Genomic DNA, 27,016 nt, shown 5'->3' with positions numbered 1-27,016 from the left:
ATGGTTATGCAAAGACAGTGCTATCAAATGATAGCAGATTGTTATGTGAAGTCATTGCTATCTACTGAAGATTATATTTCATATTTTATTTCATTGTGGCATTTTCCCAGGGGGCGTTGAACATCCTTGATATACGCGGGCCATTCAAAAAGTTCTACCTCCACTCTTATAACTTCTGTCCTGTATAAAATGATAGCTTCTTCAAGCTTAGCATAATTGTACATTTAAATGTTACCTACACTGTTTTTTATACATTTTCCATATTTTTGTAGGTGAACTCATAACGAAATTAAGATTTCATATGCCGGAAACGATAAAAAGTCGTAAACATTTAAATGAAAATAATGTGTGTATTCCTCTTAGGAGATTAGATCGATATACAAGTGTTATGATTAGGTAAAAAAAAGTTGTTGTGTTGCCATCCGCGGCCGGGTCAAAATCGCGAAAATAATTATGGGCCCGGTTTATTTTGGGTTTAAAAAAAACATTTAAACAAATTTAAAAAAAATAAGTAAACTAAGAGTTAATTGTGAAGGGCCTTGATATTATTTACTTCAATAAAATATTCAACATCGGGTAGAAAATACAGCCGATATTGTGCATTTGCCTCTCTTCACTCATGTTACTGTGAAATAGTAGGTATCAAATGGTTGAGTTGGTAAAAAAAATCCGGCCGGCTGTACCACCAGATTTTAGGCTTGGGAGGGCAAGACAAGTTTTTTTGGCCTAATATGCTAGCATATTATAACTGAAACAACATCAAATGTGTAACCAAACATCAACAATACCAGTTATAAAAATGTATTTTATGTTTAAAAACATATCCAGCATCAATTCTTTTCGGTAAATCCATAAGCCTTTGCGAGTACACCTGAGATGTCGTTACTTGACGTCACGTCGACTTATATACAATATCGCAATAACGATGTTTGCTAAACGATGTTCGGATCGGCCTGACGCGTACTGAAGTCAAATGACGACATATCAGGTGTAATCGCAAAGGCTTATGGGTTCACCGAAAAGATCAATTACACGAAATAGACACTGAAGTAATAATTTAGCAAGATTGAAAAAATACGTGCGTGTCCGATAACCCCTCCGCACCACACCCTAAATCAGCACCAATGGAGTATCGCCCTGGGGCAGAGTGGCAAGTTCCCCTCTCCTGCTCAGTCGACAGAAATGTGAAAAAAATACAGTTTGCAATTTCCTTTTGGTTTATTTTAGACTTAAAATTAACCCCATTTTGGGCCATGTCAATGTCCTGTTTTCTAAAAGGACTGTACGCTAAACATTAAATTGGCCTCATGTGCTTTTCATATTTGTCAACAATGTAGGCCTAAATATTATACCCAAATTTTCACAAAATACAGTCCGAAATAGAATCAAGCGCCGATAAAATTTCGGAAGCGGTGGTCTCACGGGGCTGTCGTTTTCTTCTAAAGGGGGTGGGGTCATTATGTCCGACCAGAGTCCATTTTGTTTACGGCCGCCCTGTCTCTCTCCGTTTTCTCTTTTTCTCCTTCCCCCTCTTCTTTATACGTTAACCATCACGTTCTTTCTTTGTTTAGGCCTATATCTCTACGTTTTCTCTCCTTTTATTCGTTCTTCTATGCAATTTATTCCCGCGTTTCATCACAGTCCACCGGCTTTCTTTTAGACCCTTCTACACTCGGATCCGTGGATAATGACTGGTAATGAAGACTATGTAACATTATTAATCAGTTCAATGTTTGGTTACTGGTTACTGGATTTTCGATTAAAATTTGTTTTCATTAAAAGAAATAATAGTGTCTGTCAATCATTACACTACAATCTGTACATTCTAGGGCTGTTTGATTTCTTCAAATAAAGTAAATTCCCTGGCCCTCTATAATTACGCACAAAAGATCGCCGCATGATCCGACAGTGTGTGTAATCATTGACATTGATTTGTGGAGAAAGAAGAATGGATTTTTGGCACGGAGTAGGCTTATTTTAGAAGCGGAATTTGAAACTGGGGCGGGTTAATGGGGTTACAGAAATTTTTGTTCATAGGTCGTATGTAATTATGTATCATTCCATTATCCAAAGACGGAGCCGAACCAATATTGTGGGACAGCCCAGGACACTCTGTGTGGGACTGCACACATCTCACACAACACTCATCTCAAAGTTTGTTCGGTGCATCATGCAGTTATTGTTGCCTACATGTATGTACACAACACAGGGGCAATCACAATAGGCAATTGACCCCTACTGGTAGCGCTGTGTTGTAGATATAGGAGATGAACTAGTTAGCGTCATATATCAAAAAGTATAAAAGCTATGATTTAGTACTTGCTCTATGTTTCATTTACTTATTCTTTTCAAAATTTCTGAATTTTCAACCCGGTACATGCTTCAATAACGAGGGACCATACATTTGTATGAGAAAGAAATCCTACCATCTATATCCAAACTCCCGTGTTATTCCAATGCACATTTTGCTTCACCGGACCGCCCTGGCTTGGTCGCATTTGGAAGAGGGGTGTCACGAAACCGTAATAGGTACAAACTTAGTACTTTATGTCAATCAAGTATGGTTTATTCTCTACATGTCAATCTTTAAATCATTAGCATAGTCCCTATAATAACGGGGGACCACCTTGATGAGTAAATGACAGCAAACCATTGCAAAATACCCCAAAACTCGGTCAGTGGAGCTCCGCCCGTACATGTCAATAGCGTCATTATCGATTGGATTAAGTCGACCGTAGCGGTCTTGGATTTATATTATCACGTGGTAATAAATTTGCATTGGACAATCGATTACTATAATGGTTTAGTACTGCATATCTCGGTTTAATCTTCACTAAGCGGGTTTATGGTTGGAAAGGTCACGGTGAATTTGTCGTGGACATAACTGCACTATGGTTTTAACAAGCGATTTGTTACACGGGTATTGCTTCAGCTGGCTTCGCCGCTAAAAATATCAGAATAAAACCATTTTTTACATTAACACCTACAAATGGAATCATTTTTGTCTATGATTAATATTAATGGGATATCAAATGAAGTCGAACCATGAAACCAAAAAATCCTATAAACCCCATTTTTTTGACATGCAAACCTCCAAACGCATAACATAACAAAATCTGTGAACTTGTACTCCTAGGGCCTAGGGGAAAGTTAGCCCATATCTGCAAGACTATCCTTGCCTTCAAGGTAAAACAAACATACTCATGTTACCCTCGGGCCATGGACTGGCCTGGTGTCAGATCTTACCCAGGGAAAGATGACATTCCAATATGCGCCTTTAAAAGAAATAGTCGGTACTTCCTGTTTCTTCAATAAATAAATATTAATTAGAGATCAAATCAAGTAACTCCTTGCGAAAACAATCCGGATAAAAGAACTTTTCCGACAGTGTAACCTCCAAAACGCATAACGTTAAAAAAAATTAGACCCCCACTCGATTTTTTTTCTTTCTTCGATAAATATTAACTGGAGGTCATGCCATGTCCATATATGCGAAAAAATCCGGATAAAAGAGCTTTTCCAACTGTGTAACCTCTAAAACGCATAAAAAATGTATACTGCCCAATACGTAACAAAAAATTAGAACCACTCGAATTTTTTTTCTTTCTTCGATAAATATTAACCGGAGGTCAAGTCATGTCCATATATGCAAAAAAATCCGGATAAAAGAGCTTTTCCGACAGTGTAACCTCCAAAACGCATAAAAAATGTATAGAGCCCAATACGTAACAAAAAATTAGACCCACTCGAATTTTTTTCTTTCTTCGATAAATATTAACCGGAGATAAAGTCATGTCCATATATGAGAAAAAATCCGGATAAAAGAGCTTTGCCGACAGTGTAACCTCCAAAACGCATAAAAAATGTATAGAGCCCAATACGTAACAAAAAATTAGACCCACTCGATTTTTTTTTTTTCTTTCTTCGATAAATATTAACTGGAGGTCAGGTCATGTCCATATATGCGAAAAAATCCGGATAAAAGAGCTTTTCCGACAGTGTAACCTCCAAAACACATAAAAATGTATAGAGCCCAATACGTAACAAAAAATTAGACCCACTGGAATTGTTTTCTTTCTTCGATAAATATTAATCGGAGGTCAAGTCATGTCCATATATGCGAAAAAATCCGGATAAAAGAGCTTTTCCGACAGTGTAACCTCCAAAACACATAAAAAATGTAAAGAGCCCAATACGTAACAAAAAATTAGACCCACTCGATTTTTTTTTTCTTTGTTCGATAAATATTAACTGGAGGTCAGGTCATGTCCATATATGCGAAAATGCGGATAAAAGAGCTTTACCGACAGTGTATAAACGCATAAAGAATGTATAGAGCCCAATACGTAACAACAAATTAGACCCACTCGAATTGTTTTCTTTGTTCGATAAATATTAACTGGAGGTCAGGTCATGTCCATATAAAATTATGCGAAAAATCCTGATAAAAGAGCTTTTACCGACCGTGTAACGCATAAAGAATGTATAGAGCCCAATACGTAACAAAAAATTAGACCCACTCGATTTTTTTTCTTTCTTCGATAAATATTAAATGGAGGTCAGGTCATGTCCATATATGCGAAAAAATCCGGATAAAAGAGCTTTTCCGACAGTGTAACCTCCAAAACACATAAAAATGTAAAGAGCCCAATACGTAACAAAAAATTAGACCCACTCGAATTTTTTTTTTTTCTTTGTTCGATAAATATTAACTGGAGGTCAGGTCATGTCCATATATGCGAAAAATCCGGATAAAAGAGCTTTACCGACCGTGTAACGCATAAAGAATGTATAGAGCCCAATACGTAACAAAAAAATAGACCCACTCGAATTTTTTTTCTTTCTTCGATAAATATTAAATGGAGGTCAGGTCATGTCCATATATGCGAAAAAATCCGGATAAAAGAGCTTTTCCGACAGGGTAACCTCCAAAACACATAAAAAATGTAAAGAGCCCAATACGTAACAAAAAATTAGACCCACTCGAATTTTTTTCTTTGTTCGATAAATATTAACTGGAGGTCAGGTCATGTCCATATATGCGAAAAATCCGGATAAAAGAGCTTTACCGACCGTGTAACGCATAAAGAATGTAAAGAGCCCAATACGTAACAAAAAAATTAGACCCACTCGAATTTTTTTCTTTCTTCGATAAATATTAAATGGAGGTCAGGTCATGTCCATATATGCGAATAAATCCGGATAAAACAGCTTTTCCGACAGTGTAACCTCCAAAACGCATAAAAAATGTAAAGAGCCCAATACGTAACAAAAAATTAGACCCACTCGAATTTTTTTCTTTCTTCGATAAATATTAAATGGAGGTCAGGTCATGTCCATATATGCAAAAAAATCCGGATAAAACAGCTTTCCGACAGTGTAACCTCCAAAACGCATAAAAAATGTATAGAACCCAATACGTAACAAACAAAATCCAGCCGAAAAACACTGACAAATATTTTGTTTTAAAAATACTCAAAATGACTCTAGAAAGAGTCACAAATGACTCAAAATGAGTTACTGGGTCAATATAAAGTAATTCTATAACAAAAACACACACTAATAACCATAATTTGCTTTAAAAATAACCAGAGCCCAATACGTAACAAGAAAAATTCTATGTCTAAAGAAAAAACACTGTCAATTTTTTTTCTAGAAGACTCAAAATGACTCAAAATGAGTTACTGAGTCAATATAAAGTAATTCTATAACAAAAACATGCACCTAATAACCATAATCAGCTTTGTTCTAGAATTATTCAAAATGACTCAAAATGAGTTACCGGGTCAATATAAAGTAAGTTTATAGCAAACAAAAAATGCAACTAATCACCACAATAACCAGAGACCAATACGTAACAAAAAGTCAAAATTTTCTAGAAAGACTCAAAATGACTCAAAAGGATTTACTGAGTCAATATAAAGTAATTCTATAACAAAAACATGCACCTAAAACCCATAATTTGCTTTTAAAAATAACCAGAGCCCAATACGTAACAAAAAAATTCTAAGTCTAGAGAAAAAACACTGTCAAAAATTTTTTTCTAGAAAGACTCAAAATGACTCAAAAGGATTTACTGAGTCAATATAAAGTAATTCTATAACAAAAACATGCACCTAAAACCCATAATTTGCTTTAAAAATAACCAGAGCCCAATACGTAACAAAAAAGTTCTAAGTCTAGAGAAAACACACTGTCAAAATTTTGTTTCTAGAAAGACTCAAAATGACTCAAAAGGATTTACTGAGTCAATATAAAGTAATTCTATAACAAAAGCATGCACCTAATCATGATAATGTCCTTTTAAAATAACCAGAGGCCAATGCGTAACAAATAAATTCCAAGTCTAGAGATAAAACACTGTCAAATATTTTGTTCTAGAAAGACTGAAAATGAGTTACTGGGTCAATATAAAGTACTTCTATAAAAACACATGCACATAATATCCATAATTTGCTTGAAAAACAACGGAGCCCAATAATACGTAACAAAAATGTATAGAGCCCAATACGTAACAAAAACCACTACAGAGGGAGGGAGTATGAATAAAGTAATTTTAATCAAATTTTAGTTTTGTTACGTATTGGGCGGGATGAATTATTTTTTGCCACTTTTTGTTCTAGGTAGAAGAGGTTGAGCCCAATACGTATCAAATTGATACGTGCTGGGATTTTGTTACGTATTGGGCTCTTACACATGTCATGTCAATCAGTGACCTTGCATCGTTGGCATAGACAATATTGATATGTTTGACCTGGGGTGGCTTGTCTTTGAGTGAACCAGTTTTTGTCTCAACGTGTTGGCTGTTTAAATGAGTCAGGGATCTGATGTTGGCTGAAAATAATCCGAGGTTTCAGACAGATCTGACACATAGGGGAAGGCAATGTTCTTCCGTTTGAGCGGCGCGCCGCGGCGCGCCGCGGCGTGTCGTCCAATCAGAACTGACACCTTCTAATACAGGTTTGACGATCATGTGACAAATCGAATCTGTGACGTCAATATTGATATCGATATCAATTACGCTGTTCCAGTTAAATTACATACCCATTGGGCCCTTTGCACTTGATTTTGAGTTTCCTGTTTGCCGCGCGCGTCCTAAATTGGTACCGCGTGAAATAATTAATTATTTGTTTAGATTTTATTATTTGGTATAATCCGCTGAGAAATCAACATTTCCCTGTGTACTTAGTCCATGAATTGATCCTGATTTGCATTGTCGTATAGAGTTATTTTTCTGCCGAAAGCAGTATGTATTCGAATTGGAACTTGAAACACGACTATTGGGCGAAATAATAGCCGGATTGCCATGACAAATCATTCTGTCACTCAGGTTTGGGCTACGTTTTCCATGTTGCCACGAAGTTCTTACGGTACAAAATGCTCAATGAGTCTGCATTACGGGCTAATGAATTATGCATTAAAAAAAAAAATGGCAGGGACGGTCATAAATTCTTTATACGGGGTTGTAGTAAAATGTTTGCCTTGAAGAGTGATTATAAAAATGTTTGACTTGATTCTGGACTTTGAAAAGAATATAAAGCTTTGAATGTGTAAAGTTTTTATTGTTTTAAAGAAGTTAATCTGAAATAAGGTATCTGTGAAGGATTTTAGGGATATTTAGAGGGCCTGCACCCCCCGTCTTACAAAAATGTCGATTTTTTTGTGAACAGCACCTAAATAGTTCAGCCTGACGAATATTTAGGGGAGATCGGGGCAAAGTGGAACACGGGGCAAAGCGGAATCATCAGTCGGCTGCGGAGCAGGTGACTACAAGCTCCTATCTTTGGCTACATCCTTTTTTGTACTTTGTGTACTTAACCCTCTATCTTTTTAACCACATATCCCACAGAGTCGTGCGATATGTCAAACTTTTCCTCTGGTCATAAAGAACAAAAAATCAGTGGTCACATCTCTGTAGGATCATTGGTTAATGAGATATAGTCACTTTTTTTGTACTTTGTGTACTTACCCTCTATCTTTTTAACCAAATATCCCACAGAGTCGTGCGATATGTCAAACTTTTCCTCTGGTCATAAAGAACGAAAAAGTCAGTGGTCACATCTCTGTAGGATCATTGGTTAATGAGATAGTCACTTTTTGTCATTTATGCACTTAACCCTCTATATTTTTAACCAAATATCCCACAGAGTTGTGCGATATGTCAAACTTTTCCTCTGGTCATAAGGAACAAAAAAGTCAGTGGTCGCATATCTGTAGGATCATTGGTTGATGAGATATAGTCACTTTTTTCTACTTTGTGCATTTAACCCTCTATCTTGTTAACCAAATATACCACAGAGTCGTGCGATATGTCATACTTTTCCTCTGGTCATAAGGAACAAAAAAGTCAGTGGTCGCATATCTGTAGGATCATTGGTTAACGAGATATAGTCACTTTTTCTACTTTGTGCATTTAACCCTCTATCTTGTTAACCAAATATACCACAGAGTCGTGCGATATGTCAAACTTTTCCTCTGGTCATAAGGAACAAAACAGTCAGTGGTCGCATTTCTGTAGGATCATTGGTTTATGAGATATAGTCACTTTTTTCTACGTTGTGCATTTAGCCCTCTATCTTTTTAACCAAATATACCACAGAGTCGTGCGATATGTCATACTTTTCCTCTGGTCATATGGAACAAAAAAGTCAGTGGTCGCATATCCGTAGGATCATTGGTTGATGAGATATAGTCACTTTTTTCTACTTTGTGCATTTAACCTCTATCTTTTTAACCAAATATACCACAGAGTCGTGCGATATGTCAAACTTTTCCTCTGGTCATAAGGAACAAAAAAGTCAGTGGTCGCATTTCTGTAGGATCATTGGTTTATGAGATATAGTCACTTTTTTCTACTTTGTGCATTTAGCCCTCTATCTTTTTAACCAAATATACCACAGAGTCGTGCGATATGTCATACTTTTCCTCTGGTCATAAGGAACAAAAAAGTCAGTGGTCGCATATCTGTAGGATCATTGTTAATGAGATATAGTTACTTTTTTGTACTTTGTGCACTTAACCCTCTATCCTTTTAACCAAATATCCCAGAGTCGTGCGATATGTCAAGCTTTACCTCTGGTACGTGAAGACGGCCCGATCTTGTAAACCTTAAGTTTTGCCTTGCCTTCCTTCGTAATCCTGATTGGGCCACAAAAAAAATGTGTTCCACTTTGCCCCGGTCTCCCCTATACTAGGTATATTCGTCTCGGGCTGTCTCAGGTTTTAACAGAGAAAATAAAGGTAGAGAAGCGACACTCTGTACAATTAACGTGCAGACGGCCTATACCGATGTGAGGACAGAAAATGTGACTCTCCTGCTAGTCTCGGGCGCGGGCCAGACTGTATGCGGTATGAACAAAAACATAATTAACTGGTTGTGTAGGAGACTAGCACGAGAGTCACATTTTTCTGTCCTCTGCTGTCCTCCGGAGTGTCGCGGTGGTTTTAAAGCATCGCTCGATGGGTTAAGCTTACTGATTTTTCTTTATTTTATTACTGGTATATTGTAAAAACCAAGTAGCTGTGGTGTTAGCTCAATATGCTAGGAAAATATTATAACCGAAGACTTCATGTTCACTTTGGCTAAATCAGCTGTATTTTTGCTGATAAGGGTGCAAATTTACACATTTGTAATCATTTTGACCACAAAATATGATGTGAAAATACCGGGGAAAATACAGGTAGGCCTAAGCAATGAGAACAAGTCCTCAAACATTTGAAATTTGTAGCGTTACTATAGGTATGCCAGGCAAACCTTAGTTAACACATTTGCTAGTCAGCCAAATTCGCCTAGAACACAATACATATATTTTCATAGAAATATAAAAGAACTGGCCGGTACAAGGAAACCTACATAAATATGTTGTCTATACTTCCCGTAACCCAAATATATGATTTTTTATGGTGATAAGTCACTCGCACATGGAATGTTAGCGGGATTTTGATAGCAGTTCCATTAAATAAGCTGCTATCAACATGAGGTCTAAGATCTAGAAACACCACCGAAATGCTTTTGGGGGGAATTTTGCTAGATGAATCTTTTTGATGAAAGTCAATCTTTGACAAGATGTAACTATACTATGGAAAGTGCTATGAAAAAAAGGTTTTCAGTTTTGGCTTTCTTAACTCAAGGGCTTTAATTTGATATATAAAATGATGCAGTTTGATGGCAAATTTGAATTCACCTGGCATACCTACTTACTACAACCTGAAGCTGAGACTTTTGAATGAACGCAGGTTTTAACAGCTGCACTCGATCCAACCGCGATCGTATATCGCATATTTCAAACTACAACGCGAACGCACGACCTTGGATACAATGCTAACCAATCACGAGTGCGTTCCCAGACAAACGAGCATCTAGACCAGTGACTTTGACTCGCGTAGTGAAGCTGACACTGCTTAGCAACGACTTTGACAAGGACGCATACCTGGGCGCAAGCAAGCAGATATGTTCGCGTCTACGGAACATGTTGTATTTGATGCAAGCGATAATGGCGCTGGAATCACACAAACCAGCGCGTCTTTAATTCTCTCCAGTCGCGTCCAGTGTTTACTCTCTCTGGAAATTGGGTGCGCCAAATGAAACATTTTCTTCCCAAATTGGCCCAATTTTGTCTCAGTAATTCCCCAAATTGATTAATCGTAATACAGTATTGCAAATTTGTTTGCGCCGAAAATAATTTTCACTGGGCCAAAGGAGAGACATACGGCCTCTGAGTAAACACTGGTCGCGTCTACGGAACATGTTGCATTTGACACGAGCGATAATGGCGCAGCAATCACGCAAAGCGCGTCTTTCTCTCCAGATATGAACGCTTTTTTCTCCGCGTCCGACCAACCGACCAAAATCACCTTGGATACGTGGCTTCACCTACTGCCATGGTTAGGGATGGGCACTCATAGGTCTAGGTGGTATGTCTATGAGTGCGTTGGCATGGTTGGATTCACTTCCGCGATACTCACACACAATCGCACACGCTGGCGTATATCGCGCAGTGTACGCAAAAATTTGTCACGCTATTGAAAGTTCATTCAATTGGAATTCCCTCAGCCGAATTCCTACTGAAGACATAAATCATATACACATGTCAGATGTATATTGTATTAGCAAATATCCACAAAAGCATTCATTATAAATTTATTTTGATGAATTGTCATATTTTATGCCATGTATTATATCCTTAAAACTAACCGGTGGATTTGCGAACAATTTGTCGACATAAATGACGTTATTTTGGTAATATGCAGACGAATGGCCAAATTACCTGTTGTGATAAATTTATCTGTACAAATTGTCGCACTCCGAGTGACATATGGTATATTTGCAACCCTGCTGTGGATTTGTGAACAATTTGTCGACATAAATGACGCTTGCGGAGAAATTATTAGAAAAAAAGTGTTTTTTTGCCTAGGCCTGTCCTAGGCCTATGCTAGGTATGATCATCAAATTTCGAAGTAGCCTTTTTAGTACTTTTTTGGTCCTGGTGACAACCCTGCAAGTAGGATATTTCACATTGAAATTGTTTTGTTTAGAAAGGTGATTATTTAACTTAAAAAATGAGGAGTCAACCATGTCTGTAGGGAAAAAATTAACAAAGTTATGGGCAAATGTATTTTTCCCAATTCTGTGACCATCATTGATGGTACCTTACAATGAATACCTGTACAAAAAGCAAGTACCCATTATGCAACATTTTTCAGCACAGCAATCAATTTTACAGAAAAGAGATTTTATTTCAAAAAATCTTACTATCACTGTATGATAACTTCTGCTGTATAAAGGTGTACCAATTGACACTTTTGACTTTCAACCTTAAGTTTCTGGTGTCCAAATTTCAATTTTTTTGTATTTCCTACACAGTTATTAAGCTATTTCTGTGGTCACAAGTTGGGAGTTGAAGGAGGCCCTCTATCATAATACTATTTACAGAGTGTCCGTCCGTCCGTCCGTCCGTCCGCGCGCTATCGCGTCGCGCATAGCGCTTTCGCTGAGTCCGCGCGCTATTGCGTCGAGCGGATCGCTTGCGCTGAGTCCGCGCGCTATTGCGTGCACGCGGATCGCTTTCGCTGAGTAGCAACGGGTAGCAGTGTGTGCAACTGAAAGCATTAGGCCTAACAGTGTGACTACCAGGTGCATCTCATCGGACCAATATAGACCTATTTCAATACGGAACGAGTGCATAGGCCTATTTCAGTAGAACATGACTATTTCCGTGGTCCTCCAAATTGGTTAACATTAAAATAATCAGTTATGGTAAGGCATTATAACCCGTTATATTAGGCGTTATTGCGTGTAGGCCTAGGCCTATATCATAGTAGTCAAAAAGGTCAGGGCAGGTATATTGGTATTAGACACTGCCCGATCCGAGAACCGCGAAATCTAGTTATATATAAGCATCCGGGGCTCATGATACGTGATTATAGCCTAGTTTCCTTGTGTGTAGCCTTCTTCACTCAGTACGAAGGCTACAGCATCAATGTATTGAAAAATGCAGGGTCCATCGATCATGTCAGTAAATGAATAGGGCCTAGGCCTATTTTGTTTTGGGACTGATTATTCGGACTACCACCCGGCATGCAGGTATTCCTGCATTAAATACAACAGAATTATTACCACTGCAAGATGGCTTAAAGCTAGCATTTCAAGTATCTCTTATAAGCTAATAACAAATGGTGCCCGCTGGAATCTCTTGAGGCATTGTCTTTTTTAAAGACATTTCTTGTTTGTACACAATAGTGAACAACAGTTACTATTTCTGTTTAACTAAATGAATGAAGCATAAATTAGGTGATTTCCCATAGCAAAAAGAAAAGTTTCCCGGTGACCACCCGATAACCATTCGGTGGTCATCAGAAACCTTTCGGGTACCTTTTCCAGAGTTATCCGAAAGTGCCCGCTAGCGGATACCTTGCGGATACCTAATTGTGACCGTACAGCACGAATGAGCCGTAAATGTCCTCAATTGTATTCTGAGTTACAGTGTAAAATGGGCATGAAGGTCATATTCATAGGTATTTCAATTTGGTGATACGTGTATCTCATTAAATGAGGTACACGTAGCACCAAATTGAGGTACCTATGAATACGACCTTCATGCCCATTTTACACTGTAACTCAGAATACAATTGAGGACATTTACGGCTCATTCGTGCTGTACGGTCACAATTGTTATCCAAAAGTTTTCGGGTAGACATCCGGAAGTCTCCCAAAAACTCAAATATTTCAAATGAGTTACCCAGAAGGTTCCCAGAAACTTATATTCTTTGCAAGAGTTACCCGGTGGTTATCCGCTTTTAATTTAACCTTGAAAATAGCATTAAGCATCTTAAGAATACGTAGGTGGGTATATGGTCAAAGGTCACTGAATGAATTCAAATAATGGAGTAGCTAGCTGTTGGCAGTTGGAATATATTTGTGCAGAATATTCAAGTTATTTGTGGTCCAAAATGTATGGATTTACATGTAGGACATTACAAGATGTTTACTAATTAATCTGGAACATGCTGTAGGAATTATAAAGCATTGAATGCTTGATTTCATGTGATAAAGCAGGTAGGAAAATTTGTATGAAATGATTTGTATTGATGCTGTCTATGGAAATGTAATTTGGTGGGGTGATGATTAAGAGCAGTCTTAAGATCAGATGCTATTTTTGTCACAAAATATGCAAATTAGCCACCTCATTTCCATATTTTTTCTCAAAAAACGCTTTTTGCCATTTTCCGGTAGGGGGTATATAGATGTAACTTGGTAGGGTGGTGGTAAAGGGGCAATCTTAAGATCCCACGCGAGTTTTGTTGCAAAATATTCAAATTAGCCACCCCATTTGCATATTTGTTTATTTTTAAAAGGCTTTTTGCCATTTTTTGGAACTGGTGAGGCGTATAGAGATTTAACTTGGTGGGATGGTGGTTAGGAGCAGTCTTAAGATTCCATGTGATTCCATGTTGCAAAATATTCCAATTAACCACCTCATTTGCATATTGTTTGATTTTTCAAAACGCTTTTTGCCATTTTTCGGAACTGGTGAGGTTTATAGAGATGCAACTTAGTGGGATGGTGGTAAGGGGCATTCTTAAGATCCCATGTGATTTTTTGTGGCAAAATATGCAAATTAGCTACCTCATTTGCATATTTTTTTATTTTTAAAAACGTTTTTAGCTAGAATAGAAGGCTGAATCTGCGCCAAAACACGTATGTAAGTGTAGTGAAATTCCATAGCCGTGGAGTGGCTGCTTCCTGGCTTGATCTGCAATCGACGTTTTTTAAGGACGTGTACAGATGAAGCAAGTTGTTGTTTGCTGTATCAAGCCCAGGTAGACATATTATAAATCCTGTTCCATCAATCTAACATTCTGCTGCACTGCCCCCGACTTGGGACGGGCGGTAGTTCATTTAAATGAACTACCACTAAATGTTCCTGTCAGTGCTGCAGTGCAAAACTTCTCATGCAATACATTCAAATAATAATTACATTGTAAATTGGAACTGACACCAATTTTTTTTTTCAGGAATATCTTGTTTATACACTAAGCCAAAAAAGAAACTTATAAATTTTCACAAGGTCGTATCTTAAAATCCTGTCCATGAAAATTAACCAAAATTACACACATAATTGCCTCAATACTCTACTCTAAACACATGTCAGTAACCAAGCAATTGTCCAATGATATGGAACAGCTTCCTGGACCATATTCACAGCCCTATTGGCACCCAGTAAACGAAATCTGTGAGAACGGCATCTTGAATCACAGGTCACAAACTTACCAACAGATGCAAACATATCACAATCTTACCAGGATCATCATGTCACATGTCCAAACAAATAATGAAGTCCTTTAGTAACGGGTATGTCCACCGTGCGCTTGCACGCATGCTGTGCACCTGCTTCTCATGCTTCCAACCAAGTTCTTGATGATATCCTTGGGAAGATTGTCCCATGTTTCCCGTTACTAAAGGACTTCATTATTTGTTTGGACATGTGACATGATGATCCTGGTAAGATTGTTTTGACTCTCTTTAATGTTTTTAACTTTATGTTGTTAAAATTGTTGGCTGTGATCTGTGATTCAAGGTGCCATTCTCACAGATTTCTTTTGCTGGGTGCCAATAGGGCTGTGAATGTGGTTCAGGATGTTGTTCCATATCAGTGCATTTTGCGGTTGTGTCAGTTGGCCAACTGCAAAATTTATGTCATTAATGAGAGAACACACTATATTGTCCATATACTAACTAGATTCATTGCAATGTGCAATTTCCAATTCTCTTTAAATTACAAATCTTTTGCAAAAGTTTATTTTCGCCTGTTTTGTCATACGGTTAAAAGTTTAATGAACAATGACTTTGCTTTGACCTCAAGAGTCAATTGTATAAGAACTGCTGACAATTGGTCTCAGTAGAGCATGCTATTTATGAATCTTTGGAATGCCATAACATTTTGGCACCTGTCACGTCACCAGGATACAGTCTATGATACAAAAGGCTTCAGCTCTAAGTTCTTGCAAATTATCAATGACCTTCTTTCTATAACCGCTTGTAGGGTCGTGTTTTACATTTACATTTACATTATATTTTGGATCTCATTTACACATCCTCTGTATTTATTTAAGTTGTTGCATATTTTCTATCACCCCAATTTAAACTTCAGTATACATGTAGTATATACCTAGTTCATAAACTCAACTTGTTATACCACTTCCTGCTTAAATAAACTTTAGAATTGAAATCTTTTCCATTTTGGCATGTCCTTTTTGCGTCTTAAATGCGAGCAACCGATTTTCTCATCAGTGCCATGCTCTTTTGTTCCTCCTTCTGCCTACACTACTAATATAATTTATATATTCATTGTACCTTTTCTCACAAGATATCGAAGGAAAGTCCCATTTGGAAGAAGGAGAACACAGATTTCCATTTACCTTTGAAATTCCTTTGACACAACAATACTTTTGACAGAATGCTACCCCTTCATATGAATCAAAGTACGGACATGTACGCTATGAAGTGCGAGCTACAATTGACGGTACGGCAAAACATCTGGGAAAACATGTACTTTATCAGACGACACGAAGATGTTTCAATCTAGAACCTGGACTAAATCTAAACACCGAACTAGACATGGTAAGGACTTTCATTGTAAGCTTTATCAGCACGGAGTATCGAGTTTGTAACGAGGTACATAATTCAACTGACACCAGAAGCGGGTATGAGGCAGAGAAGAAACGTGCGTGGAATGTGAGAAAAGAGAACAGACAGCTGCACAGTCGACGGGTAGGCCTACATGATTATTGTAGGCAGTACTTGAAGTACTGCGCATGGATGAAGTGACCGTTTTCGCTTCTCTTTTGTGTAACTGTACACGAATGTCTTCAATTGGGCTTTCATCACCATATATCTAACTTTTCCCAACTAAATTTGTGCTTAATAATGGTGTCAAAATGGTGCACCAAATGGCTTCAATTAGGCCTCTGTTTTTCAAAATTTCCGTACTTTTTATATTTACACATTTCATGATCCTTTCTTAACATAGCTCACCAAGAAATTTCACGCAATCCCAGTTGTCGGAGTTTTTTTTATACACGCGACCCAAGCACCCTTAATATGGGGCAGTTCCCACTTGGTCCAATCCCACTTAGGCCAATCCCATTTGATCCAAAGCCCACTTGGTCCAGTCCCAGGTAGGCCATGTCCCACTTAGTCCATGTCCCACTTAGGCCATTTCCCACTTAGGTCATTCCCACTAGGACCATGTCCCACTTAGGCCATGTCCCACTAGGTCCTTGTCCCACTAGGGCCATGTCCCACTTAGGCCATGTCCCAATACATTATCACGTCATCGGATAGAAAAGCTCCCAATTTTGCCGATGCAAATACTTGTCACTTCTAAAGTAGAGTGTCCCTAAGAATTTTGTTTTTTAATTTAGACCTTCTTGGATAATTGTACTCCAAAAGTGTAACTTTTTATCTGAGGTAGATTCCCCTGACAAAAACCGCTGACAAAAACAGTTTTTGCCGGCAAAATGGCAAACACTATATAACTGATTTATAGTTCTGTTTTTATTTCATCTCAAAACAAATTACATGTATTAAGTTACAAAAATAATTTCCTGAGTATAACAAGGACAGATTTTGTAACTATAAGTAACATATTAAGAAATTAAAGGATGCGTTTTCATTGCTCATATTATGCATTTAACTGGCAAAATGGCATTATAATATCAAATTCATTGAAAGTTTTGTGTTACTGTTTATGAGCTTTCTGCGTTACGTTTTAACATTTGAGTGACTATAGTGAGCTTTTGCCATTTTTTGCCACTTTGCGAGCAAAAACATGTTTCTGCCAGCAAAAACCGAACCCTGCAACACACAAAGAAACAAAGAAACAAACAACTATTTAGATGATAACATAAGCAACACATTATGTGGGGCCAAATTTTTCGCCCCCTCTTGCACAAATGTCTGCCAACACAATTTGCAAACCGCCTGTTAAGTGGTATAGGTAATATTATTATTAATTTCCGTTCAGGCCTTCTCGTCATTTTGTCACTTTCACAGCTTTTCACATGCATACACATACGAGCCATAATTACGGACAAGATCATCATTTATGGACCATTTTCATTCTCCATCATTATGTTGGCAAAGTACCTCCTTCAATCTCTATCTCCTAACATTGTCCTACTGCTCTCTTTCTCTTTTCCTTTCTGTCTATTCTTCTCCCTCTTCACCGGCCTTATCCTCTTCCTTCTTTCTTCCTTATCTCTTTTTTCCTTTCTGTTCTTCTAAATCGTGTCATCTTTTTATGTACACGTAGGCCTATGCATTGGTCCGAACATGGCCTAAGTGGGACATGGCCCTAATGAGACATGGACCTAGTGGGACATGGCCCTAGTGGGATATGGCCTTAGTGGGACATGGCCTTAGTGGGATATGGACCTAGTGGGATATGGCCCTAGTGGGACATGGACCTAGAGGGACATGGCCGTAGTGGGACATGGCCCTAGTGGGGCATGGACCTAGTGGACATGGCCCTAGTGGGTTTGGACCAAATGGGATTGGACCAAGTGGGAACTGGACCAAGTGGGAATGGACCAAGTGGGAATGGACCAAATGGGATTGGACTAAGTGGGATTTGACCAAGTGGGAATAAACGTTAATATGCAGTAAATGCAGCATTCATTGGAGGGAAGTAAAGCCATGCTATCGCCCATTTAACAATACATTTTATTTGCGCATGCCTCATATCATACAACTGTTTGTTTTCTATAATACAGGTCGAGCCTTCAAAGTCTGAAGACGAGAAGACCGTTGGTTGTCTATGCTGCGCAATAGGACCAATTAAAGCATCTGCACAGACAGACAAGAGTGGTTATGTACCAGGGGAGAACATTTTGGTGAATGGAATGGTAGAAAATAACAGCAATCGTGAAATACTTAAAATCACTGTGAAATTGGTACAGGTAAGATTATAGGTGGTGTGACCATGCACAATAATGAGGTGTCTGTAAGGTTTGTGAGTTGACATCCTTTGCTTTAGGCCTGTCCCTCGATTAGAGTAGACACTATTGATAAATTCGTCAGACTGTAATGTAATTATCGTCGCTGGGCCGGTAGCAAACCCCTGTGTGATTATGTGCGTTAATATGTGAAATCAGACCTCCGATATTAAAAAAGTAAAGAGGGGCTGTCATTTTCTTCGGAAGGGGGTCATGAATATAATGGGAGGGTCATAGAATTTTTAGACCACATATAGGGGGGTTATAATTTCTTAACACCTAAAATAGGGGGCTTTTATAGAATTATTAAGGGCTGGTGACTCAAAATTTGATTTATCGATCAAAATGTGCACACAATCTTTCGTTATATAATGCAAAAAATGCCTTATTTACACACACAATCAAAATTTTAACACACTCAGTCCGCACACTTTCTTCGCTCTAAAGTTTTGGTGCACTCCTCGCCTTTGTTCCGGCAATGAATCTGTGTCTTGAGTCTGTGTAGGCGGAGGGGGGTAGGGGTCATAAAATTTTCGACCCAAGATAGGGGGGGGGATGGGTCATAAAAAATTCTTGCTCGCGATAGGGGGGTCATAAAAATTGACTCAGGTCACCGACATATTCACGACCCCCCCCCCTGCCGAAGAAAATGAGAAAGATTACAATGCAAAAGATTTATAGTGCAGACAGCAAGTTTAGAAACTGGGCCAAATTTGCAGAAAAATTTACAAGAATAAAAACCTAGTTATTTCACGTATGTACCATTGCATATCTCTTATCGTTTTACCTATAGGTGGTGCATTGCCTCGCGTATGGAGACTATCATGACATTGGTACACCTCAAACTGAAAAGAAAGTAATGTCTGAACAGATCAAAGATGGATGTGAAGAAAACAGTACAGCGTCCTTTGAGGGGTTCCTTTTTATACCGTGCTGTCCACCACTTTTGAAAGGCTGCAATCTTATTGAATTGGAATACTATGTAGAGGTAAATATAGGTAGCGGAGCGTCATGGGCATATATATGTGTCAAATGGGGGTCGAAAATGTAGGTCACTGTCGTGATAAAGAGCCCGTCTCTTTTGTCTCGACGTTTGGACTCAATGTCTTGTTGTTGGGGTTCTCCACTGTTGATTCTTCTGGCATAACAAATCTGTTTTATCTTTCGGCACCCCCAACCTTGAGTCCACATCGCTGTGAACCCATGACCTCGTGAGGAGTCAAAGTAGATTATCACTATTTATAAATATTGAGACAAAGCTAAAACGCAAGTGGAACAGTACAGGTTCTTTAAATGAGATCACACATGCTTGATATCGTTATGAATTCGGCAGAGTGATGAATCGAGCATTTTGAGCAAATTGAGTTATTGTATGATTGTGACTTTGTTCATCAGGTGATCTTTCATTTCCACCAAAAAATAATGATAAATCTTACTCCCCGACGTATATATTGCATTTGTGATTTGGACGAATCGCGCGTAAGTGCGATTAATGAATTTGACAAAAAGACAAATCGTATACAAATTAGGTTGATCTATTGTATAGTACAGCTGGAAACTCAGTATTTTCAATATTACATGTGCTATATACTGTTATATTATTTTGATACCAATGGGTAGCTAGCTATATATAGGTATCTTCTATTCGTTGATATCAAAATAAGTACAAACATTCCCTCACGATATTGCTATGGCGGAATTTTGTGAGAGTGCTGTTGCAAAATTGGGAAATCGCAGAAAATTATACAAAATATAGGTCAATATTGTTATTTCCACACAAAAATCCTTGATTTCAACTGGAGTGCTCCCCTCCCGTGATCACCAAAGACATTACCATACATTTTGTTTCCACAGGTTGAAGCTGATGTAAGTGGGACACCGTTTGATTTAGAGCTCAAGTTACCCATCACTATTGGCACGGTTCCTCTTGAAAGTTTATACTACTCTGTTGCCTTTCCTCCAGGAGAAGTTATCTCCCAACAACCAACTGGTATGTTTTGGAGTTACAATATAGCTTATTATATTATGCATAAATACATTCAGCTTTGTACCACAAACACAACCATGGGACATGAATGATGATACTGGTGTGAAAAAGATTAAAAAGTCATCAATATCATTAATCGACATTTCACGAACCTATTCTCAGCAAGGATAAATTGATGAAAAAGTAACATCCATATTATATTATCTTTGATATTACAATTTGGTAAAAGCGCCCACATTATATTTCACATATGCCATGTATGCGATACACGAAATAATTATGAAGATAGCTTACCAAATAGTATGGTCGTATTAGTTAATTTCATATTATTATGGCTCGAATTTTGCTGTTGGGCTGACAGGATTGAAAAATACCAACCCTTCTAGCTAGTAGCAATATATTGCTAACTGATCGACCCAGCATCTTGGGCATGCAACTTTCATTGGCTACATGACCAACTACCTAGTGCCAACAAAGTTAAAGGAAGTCTCCGGCAATCACAGCAGGCCTCGAAAAAAAAAAAAAATCCAGGGGTCCTCCCCTTGCCTTTGAAATTTCAAGGGTCTTCACCAATTTTCAAGGTTCCAACCCTCGCACCCTTGCTTTTAAAATTTCAATAGAGAAAATTCGCTACGGTGATCACAGTATTTAGATTGTAGAAAATTGAAAACCCGGGTTGAAAACTTGATGGGAAACTAAAATGAAAGTGTACCCAAGGGAGCTGGACGTATTATGTGAACTAGATTTTCTGCTCTTTGCTTGGTCAACTTTACGGGTCACGTGGACCCGTACCATAGGAAATTTGCGGGTCCGCGCCAACTTTCACGGATATTTGACGCAAGGACGCGCCTTATTTCGAACGCTGATCACAACATTATGCGTTATATGTTAGAAAAATAATTATCAAGCACGAATTACATGGTTTAATTGAAAACTAACTAAGATAAAAATAATAAAAACAGCCGTATTTCAACACGCGATATATTCAAAAATCCCGGGCGCCGACAGTCTGGTGCAATGACGTCATGGTTATTTGTGCTCAATTGTCGTCAGCCTCCATTGTATACTGCGACGTCATTGCACAAGACAATTTTAACACAAGAATATCGCGTGTTGAGAGACAGATGTTTTTATTCGTTTTTATGTCACTGTGAGTTTGTTTTAAATAAATCAATGTGATTCGTGCATGATAATTATTTTACTAACATATAACATGTATAAGGCATAATGTTGTGTTGCCGGAGACTTCATTTAAAGTTACTAATAATCTATTAAAACTTCCAGCCAAAACTGCTACCGAGAACCACAATGCCCAAGGAAAAAAAGGGTCTACTAATTTTGAAATAGATAGCGACCTGTAAAATTTAAAAATGACAATGATATTAACTCATTAATATGCTAATGTACGCCGCAACAAAGTATCAGATACGTATTTGGGCAGGGATCAGACGTTACACGAAGATAAGTGTCAGTCATCAATCCCATTCATATTATCGGTCGTTATTGGGTTGTATTTGTATTTTTGTTTTTACTGTTTACCGGCAACTCGCACCCACGAGCTTGCTCGCGCGTGTTTCACCACAACTTTTTTCAGATTTTTCATTGATGCCCGTCTTAATCTTGTGTCAGGCCCTCTTTTGTCCTGTCTCTTGCCTATCAATAAGTTGTTTGTTTTAACGTGATCGCATTTGACTGTGATCAGTGAGCTTGTGGATCGGATACACTACTTAGTTTTGTATGTAATTGGTTTGCTAATTCTGGCATTTGTCATTATATCATGTATTATTGAAGTTCTGAAATAAATGTTTCTTGAATTGAATTGGCTAGATTGGAACCCACGATTATCCTGTTTTGGGGATGAATACATTTAAAGCCCTATGGGGAGGTCGCAATGTCAAATTCAAAGTCAACATACCCTCGGTTTTTCTCAGGGTGAGCAGTCACACGGGACGGTCACATTAAGTAAGACCATTGCATATACCCACCACTCCCACACACACACACACACTAATGCGCGCATATCTGATATATGAAAAATCTAGTTTTCGAGATAACAGTATCATTTAATTACTTTTTATCTTACAGCATCTCAGCCCAGTCTGCCAGTACCAGGATATGAATTCCCTTTCGGTGACATTGGTCCAAAGAACCTTATTCATGGAAAACATGGCAAATATTACAGATATGGAGCCTTATTTTTTGCACCACGCTATGTATACTACACGTTTACTGCCAACAAGAATGCCACATATCCAATTCAACAGGATGCTCCTTATCTCCCTCCACCCGAAGGGGTATATCCTCCTAATGCAGTAGGATCGTACGGAGCAAATCCTCCAACTGATGCAATTGTTACTCTCTCTGCTGGAGGTTTGTATCCTCCAGATATCATCGGGGTATATCCTCCAACTGATGCAATTGTTCCTCCCTCAACTGGGGAGCTGTATCCTCCAGTCATTGGGGCAGCTTTCCCTCCAAACTACAAAGGAACCTTTCCTCAATCTGTTGAGAGTGTAATGCCATCCGCTGAAGGTGCAGCTCCTCAAACAGGTGAAACAAACCCACAACCAGCGGCAGCAGAGCCAGTAGCAAACCTTCAACGAGCACCTGGAGGACCAGTCCCTTCGGCATCACGATTCATAAATCCGTCACAAGAAACCGAATACCCAACAAATAAGGGAATTGAGCTTCATCCTGTAAAAGTAACCAATCTTCCTCCTGCTGTAGAGGGTGTGACCGTACAAAGTGAAGGGGATCAGTCTTATCCTATTACAGATGAACATCCTACATACCGTCCATCACCATCACATGACCAAGAGTCCACGCCATCTCCTGCTGACGATGCAGTTTTCCATCATACTGAGGAAACGGTCCTGAGTTCCTCTGATGGAATTGATTATCTCTGTAAGGATAATGTTTGTCCTCCAAATATGCCAAAGTAAACCAAATGCAGCCAATGACTCACCAGTATCCATTATGTCCCTGTAGAGTCGCGGCACCAGAAATATTTTCCGGGGAGAAATCTCTGTCTACTGATCTTAAAAGCTCTGTCTACTGATCTTAAAAGTAGTTAAATTGACCAAATTTGTGATAGAGTCGTATTAATCACCTAGCGTTTGTAATGGTATCTTTGGTTTTAGGGTTTTGTTGCTTACAATAACCGATAATGTTAAAGTTATCGGGTGTTACACAAGCGACCTTTATGGTGTATATAAAATGCTGCAAATTGTCAGATAAAAGAGGTCATAATATAAAATCACAGAGAGTAAGATCCACAATAGGAAACGTTTTTCAGAAATTCATCAGCTTTTCCCGGCAATCGCTCAAAACTGAATATGTAATACGAGAAAGAGAGTGAGTCAAATGGCTATGAACTTGGGACATCACAAAAAATGTTTAAATTGGTGTAAGACGTATTATAATGATACAATGATTATCCCGTACAATGATTATCCCCGTATATGGCTTTTATTATTTGTAAAACTGTGATTTTCACTTTTAAGAAATTAATTTATTGGAAAATTTATCAAAGAATTTAATAAATTATTTTATCGGAATAATAGACATTATTAAAGTGGCCGTTGCCCTAATGGTATGCTGAAGTAGGAAAAGGTGATCTTTTACGTATTTTTACGTATTTTACCCATTATTTTTGGCTATTGAAAGTTAAGTGTTCCGAATTTGATCAACAAAAAATGATGTAGTACGCCTAAAGCTCCATTATTCCTATTGGTTTGGGAGTTTATTTTGAATATATTAAAAAGATATGAATTGTTTAACATTCTGGCCATGAATAGAATATTAGATAAACATTTAAGATGAATACTCTGACACCATGGAAAGTATATTCATGATAAATTGATGAAATATATAGGAGTGGCATCCATCTTAAGATTGTATATATTGGTATTCCGCAAGGCAAAATCTTAGAGCCCTTATTATTTATCATTTTTGTAAATTCACTTTCAAACTCTGGTAACTGTAAAACTATTATGTATGCAGATGACACAACTCATATGTAGATCTAATGATGCAGCGATTCTTCAATCAGAATTAAATGAAAGGTTGTCTAATGTTGCCTCCTGGTTGAATGAAAATAATCTGACTATCAAGAAAACAAAACTCATGATTTTTGGTACAAGATATATGCTGATTACCTTGATGATATTGGTGTTTTATACAATGGTAATACTATATATTGAACGAATTGATAAATTTAAGTATCTTGGTGTTTTATTCGATCAATTATTATCTTGGCGTGACATGAAAACCACACCTTTTCTAATATCTCGAAACGATTGGCATTATTCGTAGACTTATGTATTATCTTCCAAATTATACCCTTAAAATGCTTGTAGTCCGACCACCGGCCATGTTGATCTTGTTTTGGCGTCTTAAGTCTGGCTTTTAATGGATTTTACTTCTTTTGACTAAAGATTGGCAAAATAGTTTTACTGGCTCTCAGTCAGCATTGAGCAATTTGTGATAATGAAAAAAACAAAATTACACAATATTTTTTCTTAAAAATAATATCATTCTTGTATATATTCATATGTATGCAACAAATTTGGTGCAAACTAGTTAAAGTTAATGTATTTGAGTTTTCACTCCCTCACATGCATAAGTGAAGGTGGTACCCTCTTATCTCGAGTTTTGAAGTCAGAAAACGAAAATTCATTCCTTCAACTTGTTAGTGAGTGTCAAAAGGCTAATGGTCACACCTAGGAGACTAACACTTCAAAATATCAATGTCATCCGAAAGCGTAAACGAAAATAAAACCGAAAAGATAAAAAGACCAGAAGTGTTTCTTCTCACAGAGAGTGATAGACACAATGTTCCAGAAGATGTGTCTTACTTGTTGAGAGTGAATTGTACAAAATAATGCACGTGTACTGAGATGTGTCCATGTGTTGCTTTTCACCTTTTTTAAACTTGATCCCATTTAGTAAAGTCGTAAGAACATGAAGAATAATATATTATCAAAAACATTTGAAGGTTTATGTTTTATTATACTGCGTGTTCATAAAGAGTAGTAGAGTATTATACTTAGCAAATCGACTGTCTGTCAACCTACTGCATATAGGCCCTACATCTGTACATAATCCCACATGACGATGAGGATTTTAACAAAGTGAGTCTTTGCTACTTTTTCTTAAATCAAAATACATTATAACGTCTATACGGAAAAACTTCACGCTCGAATTCATTCACTCTACGAAATAAACACTGCCAACTAAGAAAACCAACACGTATAGATGACGTTTTTGTATGGGCTATGTCTTAAGAAACTTTCATAAATGGGACCAACTTTATAAATGGGTGAAAAGTCACACATTAAAGATTTGTTAAACTTTGGCCCCTTTTTACGTTTTGAAACGTTTTTGGTAGATATGGATGCTTTTTTTAAATGAAGGTTGCGCTTTTTTTTCTTGCCCTGCGGGGCTCTTATATTGGGGTCCCACTTGGAGTGTTTAGTCGTCGTATGGGAGTCGCCGGCCCTGCGGCCTTGGTGTTTTTTGTTGATACTGGGCCCCAGTTAAAGGTGACGACATTTCGTTATCCGTCACACATTTCATACTTAGCGACAGCCCGTCACTCATTTCATACTTTTTACTTTTTTTCCGCACAACTTCCCTCATTCTCCTGGCCCTACCTCTATCGGGTAATAATATATAGTTTAAACTTGTTGGATATCTATTTTTCGCGGTTAGTGGTTCTTTGTAGCCCTGCGGGGCAAACTAGTTGGATATCCATATTTTGCGGTTAGTGGTTCTTTGTAGCCAAGTGGGGCAAACTAGTTGGATATCCACATTTCGCGGTTAGTAGTGTTAACGCCCCGTAACCACCCCAACCAGCCCCATACCTCATCCAGCTATTTTACTTATCAAAATACTAGTTTCTATATTCTATGGGATAAAATATTTATTAGCGTTTAATAGCTGAACCCCATAGTTCAGCATAGGCTTTGAAAGATTTCATCAACAGGGCATTGCGGACCAGACGCCTGAATGGTTTTTGGTATTATTATTTAAAAAGGGGACGTAAAATCGAGGTAAAACCCAATTTATTGTGCCCCCAGGCCCTGGGTTTGGTGGCTTATGAAAGCAAAGTTATGAAATATTTTCTTACCTTGGCTCTAGTTATATAATTTTGATGTCCAAATCACTTGTATTTCTTACCACTGTTCAGTTTGATCAGGTTTGATCATGTTGATTAATGTTGCCATTGTTGACGACTTCTGTCTTTCGGTAATGAGCCCAAAAGGAATAAACAAAATCGTGTATGATATGTTTGGGCGCGATCACAACAATTTAGAACATGCACTTCTGATTAGTATACAGTTAAGATATTCTGCAAATTACAACAAGTGAAGTAGGATTTGTGAATATTATTTGCAATAAAAGCACGTATAAGTCTATAATTGAAAGAGTATTGGATCATTTTTAATGTTAATAATTGCGAAACGCCGGCGGTAGAGACAATTTATAAATGTGTATTTCATCGATTTACGTAATTCCTGCATTACGATTTAT

General features: G+C 37.9%; 1 protein-coding gene across 1 annotated transcript in view; it reads left to right on the top strand.

Annotated features, from left to right (window-relative positions):
• Positions 1 to 23,934, top strand: part of LOC140172136 (uncharacterized) — a 42,083-nt gene extending 18,149 nt beyond the window's left edge. The window contains exons 3-7 of the mRNA XM_072195474.1: positions 15,867 to 16,120; positions 18,274 to 18,459; positions 19,289 to 19,483; positions 20,350 to 20,485; positions 22,568 to 23,934. Coding sequence (XP_072051575.1) covers positions 16,118 to 16,120; positions 18,274 to 18,459; positions 19,289 to 19,483; positions 20,350 to 20,485; positions 22,568 to 23,424 — 1,377 coding nt within the window. The 5' untranslated portion in view covers positions 15,867 to 16,117 and the 3' untranslated portion in view covers positions 23,425 to 23,934. The remainder of the gene's footprint in view (positions 1 to 15,866; positions 16,121 to 18,273; positions 18,460 to 19,288; positions 19,484 to 20,349; positions 20,486 to 22,567) is intronic.
• The last annotated feature ends 3,082 nt before the right edge of the window (positions 23,935 to 27,016 follow it).

The sequence above is a fragment of the Amphiura filiformis genome, chromosome 15, assembly GCF_039555335.1.
Source record: "Amphiura filiformis chromosome 15, Afil_fr2py, whole genome shotgun sequence".
Lineage (NCBI taxonomy): Eukaryota > Metazoa > Echinodermata > Ophiuroidea > Amphilepidida > Amphiuridae > Amphiura > Amphiura filiformis.
Note: the sequence above shows the minus strand (reverse complement) of the source record. Positions and strands in the feature narration are given on the sequence as shown.